Source organism: Nannobrachium achirus (assembly GCF_963921795.1).
Source record: "Nannobrachium achirus genome assembly, chromosome: 8".
Lineage (NCBI taxonomy): Eukaryota > Metazoa > Chordata > Actinopteri > Myctophiformes > Myctophidae > Nannobrachium > Nannobrachium achirus.
In genome coordinates this window covers 28,353,603-28,372,506 of record NC_137817.1, presented here as the reverse complement: position 1 = coordinate 28,372,506, position 18,904 = coordinate 28,353,603, and the positions used below count along the sequence as shown (strand labels likewise).

The 18,904-nt window shown below is 42.8% G+C and overlaps 1 protein-coding gene across 1 annotated transcript in view; it reads right to left on the bottom strand.

Moving 5' to 3' along the window:
- dhx36 (DEAH (Asp-Glu-Ala-His) box polypeptide 36) overlaps positions 1-18,358 on the bottom strand; it is a 30,417-nt gene extending 12,059 nt beyond the window's left edge. Inside the window, exons 1-15 of the mRNA XM_080731528.1 lie at positions 17,754-18,358; positions 17,013-17,170; positions 16,056-16,118; positions 14,784-14,994; positions 14,579-14,617; positions 14,180-14,350; positions 13,906-13,985; positions 11,666-11,740; positions 9,876-10,042; positions 9,620-9,701; positions 8,978-9,118; positions 7,092-7,197; positions 2,210-2,297; positions 1,298-1,353; positions 475-539 (exon numbers count right to left, since the gene is read on the bottom strand). Of these exons, the coding sequence (XP_080587654.1) occupies positions 475-539; positions 1,298-1,353; positions 2,210-2,297; positions 7,092-7,197; positions 8,978-9,118; positions 9,620-9,701; positions 9,876-10,042; positions 11,666-11,740; positions 13,906-13,985; positions 14,180-14,350; positions 14,579-14,617; positions 14,784-14,994; positions 16,056-16,118; positions 17,013-17,170; positions 17,754-18,014 (1,763 nt within the window). The 5' untranslated portion in view covers positions 18,015-18,358. The remainder of the gene's footprint in view (positions 1-474; positions 540-1,297; positions 1,354-2,209; positions 2,298-7,091; positions 7,198-8,977; positions 9,119-9,619; positions 9,702-9,875; positions 10,043-11,665; positions 11,741-13,905; positions 13,986-14,179; positions 14,351-14,578; positions 14,618-14,783; positions 14,995-16,055; positions 16,119-17,012; positions 17,171-17,753) is intronic.
- Between the last annotated feature and the right edge of the window lie 546 nt (positions 18,359-18,904).

Genomic DNA, 18,904 nt, shown 5'->3' with positions numbered 1-18,904 from the left:
GCAGTGGTTATCAAACTTGGGGTCGGGACCCCAAGTGGGGACCCCAAATTATTTTGTGGGGTCCCCAGATGATTAGCTTAATGTCATTTGTTTTCTCTCTCACAACGCCTCGCACTGCGAGGCGCTGTGAGCATGTAGATCTGCTATTTTCACATTATTTATCTGTGGAACCGAGTCACGTAATGTGTAATACCTACAATTCCAAGTGCTTGTCAGGGTGGGGGTCCCCAGTTCACGGCCTAAAATATTTTGAGAACCCCTGGTATAGAGGTAATCGTCACTGTGGGGCAGAAATCGCATCGCGAGGCACACACACACACACACACACACACACACACACACACACACACACACACACACACACACACACACACACACACACACACACACACACACACACACACACACACACACACACACACACACACACACACACACACACACACACACACACACACACACACACACACACACCTTGTCTCAGCTATATTGGTTGCAATCACGATCTTCCTTACTCCAGGAGGAGGCCTCTTAAACACCTGCAGAGAGAGAGGGAGATTACTTATTGTCTCCACCAGGCCCAAGGCATGGCTGAGACTATGTTTTGCACCCTGTCCGTCCGTCCGTGTGTGTCCGTCTATCCGTGTGTGAGCAGCTCCAGCACAGTTGGCCCAATGAACGTGAAACTGTGCACACACACTCCCTGGATGCCAGAGAAGAAACTCTCTTTTTCACATGGGCCTGTTATAGCGCCACCAGGAGGCAGTTTTATATTATATATATATATATATATATATATATATATATATATATATATATATATATATATATATATATATATATATATATATATATATATATATGACCTGGCGCCAACCAATAGGACAAGCGTTGTCGCCCCCTCGGCTGCCATTTCACACATCGTAAAACTGGCATTCATGCCCACGTGCATTTCAGAATGCATTGGCTGAAGTGCATGTGTGAATCCAGCCTCAGGGTATATGGGTATGGGAATATATAGGGAGGAGTGGTGGGAGAGTTCAAGCAGGGGACAGATAGAGGGTACGAGCAAGCAAGGGAGAAAAAAAGTACACATATGCTTTGTTGTGTGACTGTGGCACAAGAGATTTCTTCCGGAAAATGTGTTAGTTTCGTCAAGTGACATGGACGTAGCCTTAGATGGATATACGGTAGGCAGAGAAGAGGAATGCAGAGAGACAGAACGAGGCAGAGAGACGAAGTACATGAGGAGAGAGATATGGAAACAAATAAATAAATGCATAAAAGAGATACTGACCTGAGTCTGGTTAGCCGTAGGCATCAGAGAGTGCAGTGGAATGATAACAAACCGATCTGAAACAACATTAATAATGATGCCATTAAAATGCTCTGAAACATCATTTGCAACAATGAAAGACAATGCGTGGGTGCTGGTGTTTATATGAATAATGCTAACACTGAAATGATTTGACATTGTTAAAGTAGTTCCCCACTGCTGTTTGAAAGCGTCTGCTACCGAAAATTTGCTATTGAATAGGAAGTGGGTACACTGTCACGTCGGGTTGAAACGCCGAACAACAACACACGCACGTGTGTGGCTCGTCTAATTCAAACACCAGCAGACAGCTGTCAGATTTTCTCTGAAACTAAATTAAGCGTATATACCATATCTTTAACTTATCAATAACTTATCAATAGCACTTACTGCTGCTTTTCTTTAAGGTGAAAAAGTTCTGCTCATTCTCCAACAATTTCATGGTACAATGGATATACAAGGAGTATAGATTGTATTTTTATGATGATGAAACGTTGGATTACTTTGTGGAATATGCAAGGCTGGTGAGTATCATACAGTAGGTTACTCGAACAGAAAATTAGTTGAAACAAAATGATATGGCCGTGTGCGCATATAATAATTGAAAGACAAATTACATTAAATGTGAAAGATATGATCCACCAAAATAGTCTACTGTAAATACAGATAACCATGTGCCCATGCCCAAAGCACCCTGCACTGCAGTGCAGTAGTTATCTTTATAATTTCTCAAATGATTTAAGCATGCACGCACATGTTATGTGTTTGTTGTTGAAAAATGACATCAAGCAAGCTCTTTTTTTTACAACTTCCAACCGACTCTGTAGTAATCTATAGTAGTTGCTGTACTGTAGCTCCAAACAGACTAAGGCAGTGATGTGTATTTGCCTGTACCTGATCTGAACATCTGCTGAGCCATTAGTAGGTCATTGAGCTTGCTGATGTTGTCCCAACCAGGCAGGAACACCAAGATGGCTCCTTCCTGTCAAATGGCGACATGACACAGCGGTTACTTGGCAGGCACGCTCTCTGCGTTGGCACAGCGAGCGACAAACAGCAGGAACCAAACATCAAACATTAAACAGTCATTAGTCGCAATGAGGAAGTAAAGTCCCTGTGTTGTTCTAGGAGCGGAGCCAAGGTCGGACGCCGGCTGGGGACGGGGGGTTGACTTGTCCCCACTCCCCCGTCTCCACAGTATTATAACATAATCGTATGATCACACATTTTGTGAGAGTTAAGCTGGTTGCACGCTGCTGCGTTTTTTCGTTGCGAAATGCGTTTTTCAGGGCAAGGAGAGCGAGAGAGAGAGAGAGAGAGAGAGCAAGGGACTCAGTGGACCGAAAATAAATACGAAACCGGTGGCAGTGTGCAAACGTGATTGATCAAACGTGAGGTTGATTTATTTTTTCATGTGCTCCGAAATTCGCTCCTATATTCGGCCGAAAAAACGCAGCAGTACTGTGTGCAACGACCTTTACAATCGTCTCCATTTGTCCAGCTGGATTTAAGTAAAAACATAGCAGTAATGTAATGAACACTGAGGATTTCAGTTCACTGTGTTTTTTTTTGCCCTGTGTGTGAGTTAGCCTGTGTTTTTCATGTGTGTGAGTTAACCTGTGTTTTCTATGTGTGTGAGTTAGCCTGTGTTTTCTATGTGTGTGAGTTAACCTGTGTTTTCCATGTGTGTGAGTTAGCCTGTGTTTTCCATGTGTGTGAGTTAGCCTGTGTTTACTATGTGTGTGAGTTAACCTGTGTTTTCCATGTGTGTGAGTTAGCCTGTGTTTACTATGTGTGTGAGTTAACCTGTGTTTACTATGTGTGTGAGTTAACCTGTGTTTTCCATGTGTGTGAGTTAGCCTGTGTTTTCCAAGTGTGTGAGTGAAGCCCTTTGCACACAGGACAGTTGCGTTTCTTCCGTTTGCTGTATGAATAAAACGCATTGGATTTGGTGTGCAAGGCTGTGAGGAATCGGCGGTGCGGATCCCAAAAGGAGTCATAAAAGGAGTGATGAGTTTTTTACCGCATGCGACAAGACGCACAAATCGAACTGGGTTCGATCAAGAAAAAAACGCACGGCCGCAGCCAATCGTCGCACGACCAATTCGGATCCGGTGTGCATGAGGTCGTAGAGAATCATTGTTTTCTTTTTAAAAAGTGAAATTGTCCGTTTTATCCGTACGGATAAACGCGCCTGTGTGCAAAGGGCTTTAGCCTGTGTTTTTCATGTATGAAAGTTAACCTGTGTTTTCTATGTGTGTGAGTTAACCTGTGTTTTCCATGTTTGCTGGGGATTCTTTTCTTTCAGAGGAACAAAAAGCCAATTACTGCTGGAAGGCACCAAGTGAGGGAGCCCACAGGGCAGAGAACACATGTAATGCTGGCTAATAGGGCTGACGACATTGGATATATCACTGCACTGTAAACTGCTTAGTACTCATTAAACTGTGAGGGTGAAGCAAATGGACTTTCTCAGAGTTATACTCAGGATTTTACTGTGTGTCCATTTTGCTGGCTTGTCAGTCAAGTAAACAGGACAGGAGGCTGGCCGCCCAGCAGACATGACATCACAGGCTTCTTTCACTGTCTTAAGAACATTGCATCTAAAGAAAATACCATATGTAGCCTCATGACAACGTCTGCTTAAACTTCCATCTGTACTGTTTGCTTCAACCTTGATTAAACCCATTCAGGCCGGGAACACATTTTGCTGTTTGGGAGGGGCTTACAGTACATGTACAGTATGTAGCAACATATTTGTTTTGTAGGCTCATTTCTGATTTAGCCCTATTCTATAGGTTAGGCCTAAATGGGTTAATATATTTCATTATGGGTATTCTGTTTTACTTCATCGCAGAATTGAATTAGAAAGATAAATTGTTCTCATGGGCGGTATTACCGGTAGGCAGGTTTAAAATAGCTCACTCTTTACAAAATGTAAATAGATAAAAAAGGATGTGCCTTCATTTCCTGAGAGGAGAGGAATGGAAAGACTGAGATAAAAGAAAAGCTCCTGGGCTCTGTTCTCCCCTGCCTTTCAACGTGCCACACTGTTGTAGTCGAACAGAGTAAAAATGATGCATTACTCACACGTTTATGACATAGTTACCACAGCAACTAATGCGTTATAGTTTGATGATGTCTAAATAATACACATATCCAATCACTTGCAAATAACAGTGTGGAGAGTCAGTCTAACAGATCGTATCTTAAAAAACAATCAGATTTGACAAAACTGGGTTTTGTCAATACCAGTGCAAAACCAGTATTTTTAAAAGCGGTGCCAGAACTGAAACTTTTCAAAACAAAAATATTGTTTTTTTTTTTTTACCATTGGGGGACCCTTGGTTTAATTCTGAGAGCCTGCTGGTAGTGCTCCGCTACTTTGCGCTGATTGTAAATCACTCGTCATCACACAAGTTACACAGCACTACAATATGGCACCTATTGGGTACTATACTACGACACAGTATCTATAGTATCGGACGTGGTGGTAGCGTTTAGTATGCTACTGGTTCTAGGTACTCAATCCTAGATTTGACAGCAATCTGAACAACGCCTTAGCTATATCCCCACAGGTAACACACAGTCACACACCCACATACTGCCTGTGTTACAAAAACTCTCTTTTGATTAACAGCAATTCAAAAGCAACAGATGGTCAAATGAACGGGCAGGACACTACACTGCACATCCAGGCTGTCATGTACACACAAGACGCCGCTCACAATTACACAAACACACAGGAGTTGTGCCCAACAGACGTTAATTAAAGCCTGCCGTATCGTCGCCCAAGGTGTGTAATCACAGACCACTGCATCTTAATGAACCAATCATTATGGTGGCAGCGCTGGCAGATGGCCAGCGGCCGCGGATCAGAAAGCCATCACAGCCAATCTGCCAAGTTCTCCAGCTGTCTGACAAGCGCGACGCCCAAGTCAGTTGGCCGACCTCACAGGCTGATGAGAGGCACGGCTTATGGAGGGGATAATTATTCTGTCCATCTCTGTTAGTCACTCCTCATTTAGAGAAAACACTCTCTGTGTCTCAGACACTTTTACAAACAGACGCACGTTCTGCAAACCTTTGGGGGACATTGCATTGAATTACTTTGGTTCCATATCCCCTTACCTGACTTTAACCAATCTACTGTATCTAACCCTAACATTTACATGCATAACTGTCACCCTTACCCCAACGTGATTGAACTGTAGTAAAAACTTTTTCCTCACATAGGCTAGCTGAAGATGAAATGAACACTTACAATTATTAAGGATTGGAGATGAACTAGAGATGGAAAGAGATAACAAGGGTTCCCACAATTTTTTTTCCCAATGAATTTCCATAACTTTTCCAGAATATTTAACTACATTTCTAGGACTATATAACAATCATTCAGCGCAATAACGAGTCTTAATCCTACAGTATGTGCAATGCCCAAAGACAGGCAGTGTAGCAACAATAAACCGCGAACGGACCGTGGCCCGCATCAAAAGTTAGAAAATCGTGGCAGGTAAACCTCAAATCAATTTAACGTGGCAGTAAATGAGTCAACAAAATCAATAACCAAAAAGAATGCATAGACATTTCAATTCCAAAACTTTTCCAGTACTGGAAAAATATTTTTCTAATTTCAAAATATTTCCAGGAATTTCATAACCGTGTGAACCCTGGATAACAGAACGTAAAAAACGTTGCAAGCACATATGCTCCAGCACTGATTGATGCAGATCTCCTGCCTGTGTAATTTCCTGTAATCTTCCATCAAACCATCTCTCTCTGCCTCTCTTCCAGCTCTCCAGTCCCATCTGCTCTACCCTTCTTTTCCCTTCAATATGTATCGTCTCATCCGTTTTCATTTCACTCTGCCATACAGATTGTATATTTACTTGATCTCTTTCCGTTCTCTCGGTTTACAATACATTCCCATTCCCACCACATGGCGACACCTGGACTAAGCGGCAGCATTTGAAGAGATGGGAGTGGACAATTGATGCCATGTCGTGAGAATGCAACACCTTGGGCATAGTGGGGACCATGTAGACTCAACTACTATATCAATATGTTAAAAACATTGACACGGTAGGCTTGAGCATCATGAGGCATGCCTGAGCGAGACAGAAGCCGAGTGAGCGCCAGCGCTGACCAGACCAAAGTCTACTAATGCTGAATCAACGCCATTTGAGTGGGATACCGATAGGCAGACAATAGCAAATGGTAATTCCCTCTGCGTCAACATTGTACGCGAAAGGGCACCCACAACTAAAAAATAGAGGCAAAGCCAATACCGAACAAAGCCGATAGGCATTATCGGACAATCACGATCACTTACTTATCAATCGGCACATCTCTACCCACAACGGATGAGAAAGCTACGTTGAGCAAGCGGCAAAATATGACAAATGGGGTGAGAATGCGTTGCAAAAAATATGCATAATCTTAACCTCAATTCTCAAATTCTGTTAGTACCAGAGGTTTTGGCTCCAGCCCTGAAGAAAACTTCTACTTCATACAAATCTAAATGTCTCATGGCCTGTTGTATTTTAAGTAACTAAATCTATTCTATGTCACACTTGACAAATTCTGTTTTTTTGCAGACTTTTACAGTTGAAAATGTGCATTTGTGCTAAGTCGTGGAAAGTATAAACAAAGCCTTAAACCTACACTTACATGGTGAAACTCACTACCTCATTGTTTAAAATATGGATAATCTTATTGGGTGAAACTCATTTCCTCATTGGTTACAACATGGATAATCGTAATGGGTGAAACTCACTTCTTCTTTGGTTACAATATGGATAATCAGGGCCAGGATCAGTTCCAGGTCAATGTTGTCATCCTCGTCCAACATCTCAAGCACCTCAATGGTGTTGTCAGAGTACCTGCCAATGACAGTAGACCACGACCAGTCATTTCCTCACTTTACGTGAAAATGGATATTTTGTAAAAACACATCACATACCGCATGCATAATCTCAAATGTTTCAACCTGGCGTCCCTAATTTGGGCATGTCATTAAGTCATACTGTATAGGTTACCAGTAAGACTCCCTAATCGGGAGATAAGCGACCGTAGGTCACATGTATACACAAAGAGGGCAAAAATTTGTTTTTCCAAAATCTTCCTGAGCCATGTTGATGACATGAGTGTAGACATACTGTGTAGTGATTTTCGTGATTTTAGGGCAAAATCTGTAGGAGCAGTGTCCAAAAATGTGTTTTTAAAAATCGGCCTGAAGGTGGCGCTATATGGGACAGATTCATGTTGATGGGATGAGTGTAGACATACTGTGTAGCAATTTGCGTGATTTTAGGGCCAAAACTGTAGGAGCAGTGGCCAAAAATATGTTTTAAAAATCGGCCTGTAGGTGGCGCTAGAAGAGGGCCATGTGAGAAATGAGGGGTGGGGTCTCCGCGTTGCCTTGGCGGACGAATAGGTACCGGCCCCGGCTCTCCCGGACGCTCCTAGGCCGAGTTAGGGCATTTGGTATTTTTTTTTTACACCTGGGGGTCCCCCAGGGACCTGGGGGTCCCTGGAACTCCGGGGGTCCTTGGAGGTTGTAGTTTGTCAGGCAAGGAGTTTGTGTGCAAAATGTGGCATGGATCGGGGCAACGGTTGCGGAGATATGAGCAGGGCAAAAGTGTGACGTGTGAGGTGTGACGGACTGACGCACGGACACCTGGTGGAGCTTCCCCCAGGGACCTGGGGGTCCCTGGAACTCCGGGGGTCCTTGGAGGTTGTAGTTTGGCAGGCAAGGAGTTTGTGTGCAAAATGTGGCATGGATCGGGGCAACGGTTGCGGAGATATGAGCAGGGCAAAAGTGTGACGTGTGACGGACTGACGCACGGACACCTGGTGGAGCTTTCTGTAGTAAGTGCGACCTACGGTCGCAATAATAGTTTTTTTTAAATTAATCCTTCACTGGAATATTTTTCAGAATAACCATTCCATAATATAAATGTGTTCTCTAAACACTACACACTCACTTAAGTGTTTGACCCAGGCATCAGAAATGTATTACCTTTGAAAACAAAAATAACACGAACGTATCAAAAGTAATTCTACAAACAGAATTCCGGGAATCACAGATCCAGCACACAACATAGATACAGTGACAGCGAGTGCACAGAGGTGTCACAAAAAGATGGACTCCAATTGTCAAAATAGAAAATGAAAATAGAAAAAACGCAAGCTTGTAGTTTCGCTCATTATCTTCGTTAGTCATTGTATAACAAAATACTGTATGTGGGGGTGGGGCTTAAGTGGTCAAAAGACAGCAAACCCATCATCTGTGGCAGTGGTTCTCAACCAGGTTTCTGGATCAGGGCCCACTTGAACACCTTCGTGGCCCACCCATTTGACCACTTAACATGGCAGCAATTCGGCTGCAGAGTGAAGTGGGCAGATGGTCATGTGCATTTAAAGCCTGTTTATTTTAAATGATCAATCAATCGATTGTGTTCCACCTTGGCTCAATCGAACTAACGTAGTATACCTCAAGTTCTTACTTATTGGTATCATTTTGTAATATTATAGAATTTTGCCAATTGTTCGGGGCCCACTTGCGTTTCCCTCACACCCCACAAGTGGCCCTGGCCCACAGGTTGAGAACCAGTGATCTGCCACCTTTGTAACACAGCTGTTGTTCCCGTCTCCACCCACCTGTCCCTTAACGTGCGTACAAAGCAGGGCCAGCTCTCCTTATATTCTGCCTCTTTCTGCTCCTTCTCCTGGCGGGTCTGCCGCCCCTGCATGAACTTCTTCTTCCATGAGGGCCGTCTGTCCTGCCTCTGGGGACGGTACCTGGGAGACAAGAGTCACACCCTGATGGTAAACCTGAGTGAAGCATGGCCCATATTATCAGTCTGGCCCATACTGTATATCAACATCAGTAACTGCAATTATGCAGCCAGTTATGTGTCCCGATTTGAACCACTTCCAAACTGCTGTCCCTATTTTGGGCAACAACATTTTTCTTTTTTTTTTAAATAGCAGATCTGTCAGCATTCCCCCCACCCCCTTTGTTTCATCTGTTTATAGGATTTGTGTATGTTTGTTTGTCATGTCAAGTTATGTGTTGATTTTTATTATCAAATAACCTTTTCTTGGAAACATTGCACCATTCCTGTGAATTTAATAAAAGACCTTGTAAAGAAAGAATAGCTTACATTTTTAGACAAAATATCAGACAAAACATTTGAAATTGGTGGTCTAGGACTCTCCAAAATCGGAATCGGTGGATCAGTGGAGCTCTAAATGTGGTGCGGATAAGAGAAAGAGAGCTGCAGATAGTGGTGGGGGTACCTGGTCATCTCCAGCACATCCTCCAAGAGGTACTCCTTCACTGGGAAGGTCAACCCTGGGATGTGGATCATTGGACAATTGCCTGCGAGGGAGAAGAAGAACAGTGCTACTTAGGATGGCTTAAATGTTTCACCGTATATGCAAACATACAGTGACAAATAGCCCATATAGAGTGGGGACCAAATTATTTGATACTATTATTTGATCGCATGACATCGCTCAATCGCTTCATTTCCGAGCGTGACATTGTGCGTACCAAAGTACTTGGAGAACTTTTCGGCATTGAGAGTGGCGCTCATGAGGATGACCTTGAGGTCCTGTCGCATCGCCAGCAGGTCTTTCACGATGGTAATGAGAACGTCAGACTGGAGGTTCCTCTCATGTATCTCATCCAGAACAAGGTGGCTGATAGTAGACAACAATCTGACACAAGGAAGGAAGGGGTGAGTGTCCAAAGTCTATTCTAAATGTAGTGCAAGCAGTAGAGTTCTAAAATGCTGCACGAACCCGACCATACCCAAACCCGACCGACATTTAGGGTAGGGTAGGGCCTAAAATGTATGCTAATTAGCAGTGGTGTGATATGTATTTTAGAAGTGTGGGTCCTCTAAATTCATGACGTCATGTGCGCACGCTTTTTTTATTGTCAATTAGTGTTTTTATTGTTAATTAGTGTGTGCATATGAGGCGCGCGTGCCTGCAGCAAAATAAGTGTGGGCTCGCTGAGCCCACGCGAGGCCATGGCATCTCACCCCTGCTAATTAGTCGGGCCGGGTAGGGCCTCGGGCTCAATGAAAAAAGAAAATATATAATTTTACTATTTTATTACTATTACTCTGATAGACCCGACCATACCCATACCCGACCATCCTGAATTTTTAGTATGTTGTTTATCATACCCAATAGTAACAGAATCCATTGAGAAATCTCTTTCATCAATTATTTGGGGTTTGAACCATATACTGACATATCTAATATTTGATTCATTGCAAACGGACCACTAGGGGGCGAGCCCAACTTGTTTGCGATGGTATTTGAAAACCTTATACCCATACCTAACACCATACCAAAAATCAGAAACTCTTCACCAAGTGCACCAAATTGATGATTTTTGACCAGTTTGGCCTCAGCTACTAAGGTGCAGCCAAATCTTTCAGTCTTGAAGTATCAACTGTACATTCTAGTCTTGCAGTGTCCAGTGAATGCGAGGACTGAATGTGTAACGTGGCGTGGCTCCACGCGGCCCTGAGCGTCCGCGAGGAGCGAACTGTGACACGGGCCTTCATTTTCAGGCCTGTTGAGAACTCTAGCAAGCAGGCCTAGCATCATAACCGTATGTGTGTGTGTGTGTGTGTGTGTGACGTGTGTGTGCGCGCGCGCGTGCGCGCACGTGTGTGTGTGTGTGTGTGTGGAGAAATTCCTTCCTGAGAGAGGGCCCATACTGTTTAACATAGGAGTTAGTGACATACATGTGTTCTACATTATTTATGCCCTGCCATTTATGCAGCTGTGAGGCAACGATTGGGAATTACACAAGTTGCAGAGAATAGCCACTGTAATACTCTTGAGACATAGTGACGGGGGGTTGGGGGGGACTGGGAAAGAAGGTGGTAAAAAAAGAAAGAGTGTGTGTGTGTGTGTGTGTGTGTGTGTGTGTGTGTGTGTGTGTGTGTGTGTGTGTGTGTGTGTGTGTGTGTGTGTGTGTGTGTGTGTGTGTGTGTGTGTGCGCGCGCGCGCGCTTCTGGGACACACCAGTTCACTGGAATAGAATGTCAAAGAGGGGACAAAATTGATGTCCCTATTTTGATTTCTGTAGATTCATAAGTTATGGGTAAGATTGCCATTTGTTATGGTTAGGCTAGGGTATGGATTATGGAATGCAAACAATATGTGTGTCTGTGCGCGTGCTTGCGTGTTAACACCTTCCTAGGCTAGATAGGGATCTTATACAAATGGCTTCCTCAGTGACAGCAGTGAGCCCCAAATCAGTGGGCAAAGACATCTTCCCCGTAAATTAATGGTATACTTTGAGAAGAGGCCACTCACCGATCCGAGCGCAGCCACTGAAGAATAATGCCTGTTGTACAGTACAGCACTGAACCCTGTTTCCGTGGTAACCGGCTGAGAAAGACACAGAGAAATAGAGATACAGTGATATAAATGCTGGCTGAAGTTGAGCCGTTTATTCAGCTCATTTAAACAATATAAAAAGACATCTCAACAACAAATCAGATGGGGTGCTTGATCCAAAAATGTCTAGTCAAATCGAAACAATTTGCACATCAAGTAGCTCCCGTTATATTTCATCTGCAAAAAAAAAGTGACGTTTTGAGACTCTTCCTCAGGCTGTTTATGAGCTCGCCACACTAACTTTTCTTCAGTTGCACATTTGCGTTGGTTAGATGAATTTGTCAACTGTATTCATAGACCCTTTCTTCTAAATGACTCTCCTAGATTATGCAAATCTTTTTCATTACTCTGCTGTGGTATCATGTTTTTGCTCTTTTAATTATCCTCGACAGGCAGGAATAGCCAAAGGCGAGGCATTATGTTTTCACTCCTGTGAGTCCATCTTTCAACATCTACTGTACTTCTCTGTCTCTCTCTTTCCAAATGCACCAATCACTGATGTCTTCAATGTTTTAAGGCCAAGGACCCCTTAATTGAGAGGGAGATGAAGCAAGGACCCCCACAACCTTATCATAGATTCCATGTTTTCATCGTTTGACGGCACAATCATCAGTGTATTTTGCATTCATGTAAATTGGTGTTTTCAGATGTTTAACCACTTGAGCCGTCATTACCTAATAAACTTGATGTTTCACCATGTACTTAGTCTACTCTTTTTTCCCTACAGTCTACACCAAACCTCTTTGCCAAAAATAGACGTTCTACAAGCTCACAACGCCTTGCGCTGCGAGGCGTTGTGAGCTTGTAGATATGCTATTTTTGTCTAAAGTGGTTATTATAAAAAAGGAGAAAAAATGTTTCTATCACACAAAGATATGGAGGCCTCCCTGTAGTAACTCTGAGGACCCGCTAGGGGTCCCGGACCCCCTGTTGAAGACCACAGGTTTAGACATATCTTGTTTACCTAAACAACAACAAAATTAAACATGTGTATCATCAAGTTCTCCAGTTGTCTGTTTCTACTGAAAACTCTCTTTGCATGGACACACCTTGAGTCTTGAAGTTAATGAAGAAGTCTGTGTTTGTGCACAGATACATACAAATCCAAGGGTAAAATTAAACGAACATGCCAAATGAACATGCATACTCATGCGCTTATCCCCCAATATAATCCTCAGTGCTCAGTCGTGATCACTGGGCACAGAAAATCAATAGGACACCGAATCTAATTCGAAATTATGATGCGTGAAAAATTATCTTATTAAAGTTTACCCAGGACAGGTTATAAATAGATCAAATGTTTAGTGTCCAGAGAGTTGAGGATAGTAGTAGAAACTGAACGCAGCAATGATTACACTGCAAATGTCGGCAGGCTTATGCAAAGAAAATATATGGGCACTGGGAGAAATAAATGAAAGAGGACAAAGAACCAAGGTCTCTCTCATTTCCGCAGACCTCTCTCCGAATGAGCAGTCTTAGTAATGACAAATACCATTACCATAACTAAGCAAAATGTTCTCGTCTCTTAAAGGGATACTGCATTCAATAATTATAATTGGTTACTCAGTCACCTCATGTTTCCTGAATACCTAATGAAGGAAGTTTATTCTTGCATGCATTCAGGGAGAATGGATATTCCAAAATGGTACTCTAGCCATACAATGAAGTTGAACTGCAAGTTTAACAACAGCAAAACTATATAAACCTCTGTACCAAACTCCCAAAATAGTTGTAAGGTCAGGTATTTAATCGTGTGCTCATTACCAACATGTATTGTTGCTAAGACATTTCTAAATAAATAGTCACCCTCATTTGCTTTTTGTTTGTTGGTTGAATAGTCATTTTTTTTAATACTGTTTTCTTGACAAAGATAAAACCCAACCAGTCTATAGCCAAATAGCCAGTAGCCAATGGGACATCAGCATTAGAATGTTCCGTTCTCAACCTCGCCAACCTGAAAAGGCTTGTCTCTGCATGATTGTATGTGGTAAACACAATATTACAGATTTGTCAAAGTTTACATTATTCTGACTATTAGTCAACTAAGAACTCCTTTATTCGAGGATAGACCTTGACCAGAGACTTGGAAGAACTTACATTTTCTTTCATAGACACAAAATAACGCTGGCTTTCGTAAAATATTTCGAAACTCTTACCTCTGCAGGCGGATCTGATAACCGCAGGAGTTTCCATTGCCAACTGTTTCTGCCCTTTCTGCAGCTACACGCTCCGCTACCTAAAAGCATGTACACACACATACAACGCGTTGTCAGCTTGTAGATCTGATATTTTCAAACATTTTGTTTTTATTTGTAACCAAATTATTCTGTTCACATTTGTACATATTCTGTTACATTTGTACACACTCCGAGTTAAATTGCCACTCAGGGTTTATACAGTGTACAAACTGGGACAGGGGACGTAACGTACAGAGATGGCGCTTATCCGTCGGGGCTGAGTGCAGACCACCCTGCAGAGGGAGCCCATCCCACGGTTGATGTAGTCGTCGAGGATGAACTGGGTGACCTGCGTGGTCTTCCCGCAGCCTGTCTCCCCGCTCACCACCAGGACCCGGTTAGATTTGATCAGTTCCACCAGTTCCTACCCAGGGACGAGGAAGGGTGTGGGAACAGCGGAAGGGTTAACACAGACAAAGGGCATAAAAGGGAGGGACGGTAGGGGGGAAAATAGAAAATACGTTAGATAGGGACATGAATTACAAGTGAGAAACAATTCGAACTGTATAGGGATGTAACTGACAAGGCAGCTGTTTTACAAGTTCCTGATGAGAATAAACAATTAAGTAGTATATCCCAACTCAAATCTCACCTCTCTCTTGCTGTAGGACGGTAGTTTTTCCCTGAATTTCTGCAAACAAATTTACATTTTGATGAAATTAAGGGAAATAGTTGATTTGGCCAGAAACTCCACGCAATGTACTTGCAAATACATTGCTGAAGATATACAGTATATAGTAGTCTGTCAACATGTTGCCATGATCTGTATCCAAGTTGATGCTTATTGTTAGTCTTACCAGCATCTCCCTGTACCTGGGGTCTTCCGACTTGCTGTTTAGATCTTTCTTTAAATAGTCGTCCTGTGTACTGTTTCTGACCACCTCCTGAAACAGGTAGTCCATATCCTTCTCTCTGACTACTCTGACTTTCTCTTTCTCCTCCTGCTCTCCTTCATCATCATCCCATGTGTCTGGTGGTTCGTCTTTGACTGCCGTCTGAGTGGAGTAACTGAAAGAAAAAAGGGGAAAATGACCTTACAAATGGATTAAACTGCTATAATGTTGCCTCCAATGGTGTTAGCTTGTCAGTTGCCACCGTTGGTGTGTGAATGTGGGAAGTGAGGACGCTGGCGTTGACTGTTCGCCGCTTCACCTCCCAATGTATGAATGAATGGAACATTGTAAGCGCTTTGAGTTCGCAACTTGCTTAGAAAAGCGCTATAAAAATGCAATCCATTATTATTATTATTATTATTAATGCAGGCTGATTTTGGTCTAGAGGGGCAGATTCATTCACCGCTGAAAACAGCCGGTGGATCCTATTGGTTGCTGATCTGTGCACTAGAGCTGGGATACCCGACCGAAAACCTGCGGGGCCCATCGGTACCCGAGGGTTCGGGCTCGGGGCGCATTTTTATAATTAATTGTCGGACATCGATTTGGGTCGGACATATTGTTGATATAGCCTACTCTAAGGTAAACTCTAAGGTAAACTCTAAAGTAAACGTGTTGTTGTGATGAAGGGAGCTCGCAGCTTATAGACCTACTTCGTTGTCACGGCATGTTCCGTGCCAAAAGTGGATGATCTACAAGCTCTCAATGACCATCATGTTTCAGGACTAAATGCCTCGCATCTGCGATGCATTGTGAGCTTGAAGATCGGCTATTTTTCAGACGGAGAAACTTGCAGAATGAGTGTGATGTGCAGCGAGTCACTGTAGTCAGACCAGACGTGCAGCGCGGTCATGTGCATGCGTTCGCACGCTCGTGAGCGATCCCCAATTGAAATAACCTCTTTAATACAGTATGTAGGCCTATTTATTAACCCACAATACTGTATATACTGTATATCAAATTGTATTATATATTTACTTGCATGATGGGGAATCCATGCGGGAGTCACCTGTATCTATAGGGCTGGGGCTGGGCTAGATATGATATACTGTATTTAATCATGTTAAAAATAACAATATGATGTTGCAGTGACTTCACAAAATTATTCTGTCATCATCAATGCAGATTTCATTCGAGTGACATGCCATTGCTCCCATATAGTGACTAGTACGTTACCCTTGTGCATCTGGTTCATCTTTTATCTTCTGTTCCTCTTCTGGTGCCTCACCATCAAAGTAACTGCACACATAAACCAGAGACATGTTAATCAGAGTAGAATGAAACTATCACTCAAAAAATTGATTAGCCAATCGACAGAAAACATTAGTGATCTATCCATAGAGTGTAAAAATAAATGATGTGCTATTTACACTTTAACCAAAGGTAAATGCTTGTCTTTGTTCAACAAATTAAAATATTATTTCTTTCACCACCCTTATACCACCCACAATATCGTCCATATATTGTACATAAACATAGATCGGTTACCTGAATACGTTTAGTTTTACCAAACTTACAAGAATAATTACGTCAATCTTGCCTAAACATAATTGCGCAGTTAAGAAGTCATGGATGACCAAGGATTATTTTAGACTAGACTTTCCAAGTCAATTCATGCTTAATTAATAACTAGTAACTTTTACAAGAAATAACACTGTACTGACATTTGGTGTTGTTGGATTAATTACCTATCACAAGTTTCAAGTCACTGCAAGTTGATTTGATATGAAATGAATGGAAACCAATAGTTTCCTTTTGTCTGTCTCACCACTCTCATATTCACAACTCATCATTCATTCAATAATCACAGCAGAGCACAATGCCTTGCATTGCTCATGTCAAAATCCATGAATCTTTTATGCTGTGTGCAAACTATTTTATTCTTAATCAGCGTGGTATACCTCAGACATGACAGATTTTAACCGTGTTATTTTTATTTTAATCTTAGGAATGCATAATACCAGACAATTCATACAAAACGCAGGAGCACACATGGTGATTCCAGTGACTCAAATTTCACTATTAAAACACATGTTTTAACAGAGGTGAATCCAAGTGAAATAATAATAACTGTTTTTGTCAAGGCATTGTATAATAAGCCTGAAATGACTAAGTGACACAAAATTCCCTCACCAATGACCAGTTTTTTGAGGAGTTGCACGCCTGTTGGCAGATGTAGAAGGCCTGTCATCTCTGCGGTGTGTGTCTGGAGTAGGGGAATCATTCTGGACAGCGTTGAGTAGATTGGTGATGTGCTGTTCTCTGGCCTCATCCATCTGAACCACAGCACGCTACAGGGACATTATGGAGTTAAGTATTTGGTGGCTGTCTGTTCCTAGCTCTGTACAAGACATTTAACAAACACTAGGAGTGTCACTAACCTAAGTTGTGCCTAAATGGTTTTGAATCTAGTGTGTTTAACTGCAATTCATCATATTCTAACTGGGGACCCCACCAACCTGACAAGCACTGAGAGTTGAGGAGGAACATACCATATGTTGATGATGATGAGGCATTACATTTTCTATAAAAAGGTTCTATTGTGAAAATATCAGATCTACATGCTCACAACGCCTCGCAACAATTTCTGCCTCCAATATTTGATATGATGATTCATGATGATGTCATTTACAGGTATTAAGTGGTCCTTAAATTGTCACTTTAGAAATGTGCAGATAGCCAGATACCCTCTATACACTTAAACTTTGTGTTGGTTGCCACACTAACCAACACTTAAACTTTGTGTTGGTTACCTTAATGTGCCCATTGCACATTAAGGTAATCATCAGGGGACCCCCCAAAATAATTTGGTCCCGACCCACAGGTTGAGAACCACTGCTTTTTAGTCAGAGCCTCCTAAGAAGCTGTACCCACCGATCTCCGATCAGCCTGCTTCCTCCTGACGGCTCCATAGCGCGCGTACCACATACCAATCTCGCGTCCCTTCAGGTGCGGTGGAGGACGGTCAGCCCTGTCCTGGTGGTCATCACGAGAGCCAGAGTCGGAGCTTCTGGCGTGTCCTCCTCTTCCACCGCCCCCCTTGTCCCACCTTTCTCTGCTTCCATCCCGGCCGTAGCCTCGACCTCCTCCTCCTCTTCTGCCTCTTCTCCCACCCCCACCGTATCCATAACTCATACCGCCTTCAGAACCTAGCGGTGACGACGACACAGGGACATGTCAAACACCAGAAATGTATTCTATTAACGGACGGTTACCCAGGATGGGACAGTGACAGTGACAGTTCAGTGTGCCGTTTGCTTCGTACCAACGGTTAGCAACAATCTGTGGATGGCTCTTTGCAACGTTCGCATCCAAGACCGTTGGATTGCACTGAAGCGGAACGAGCTGCGTTCACGTGCGCACCGAGAAGCGAGAAAGCGACCATAGAAAAATAATTCGGCTTCAAGAACAGAACCCTGAAATGGCAACAAATCAGATGCTACAGAATGCTACTGCTGTCTTCTTGCTGCTAGCCGGTATGTCGCACACTCACAGACGCACACTGTTGAATGTCGCCGTGAAATGACGTAGACGCACACAGCCCCACACAGAGGGAGGGGGGAGAGAGAGGTATGTGTGTGTGTGTGTGTGTGTGTGTGTGTGTGTGTGTGTGTGTGTGTGTGTGTGTGTGTGTGTGTGAGAGAGAGTCTGTCTAGCTATACTTATGGGGACTAAACGCATGTTCACACAGTCACCTGCAGGGGACCTCTGACAGTGTGGGGACAAAATAGTAGGTCCCCAACCCCACAACGGTTAGGGGTTAGGTTTAGGGGTAGTTAGGGTAAGGCCACAGGACTTGCATAAAAATGAATGGAAGTCTATGTAATCTCCCCACAAGTGATGTAAATATATATATATATATATATATATATATATATATATATATATATATATATATATATATATATATATATATATATACATACTGTGTATATATATATATATATAGCGTGTGTGTGTGTGTGTGTGTGTGTGTGTGTGTGTGTGTGTGTGTGTGTGTGTGTGTGTGTACATACATTGTATTT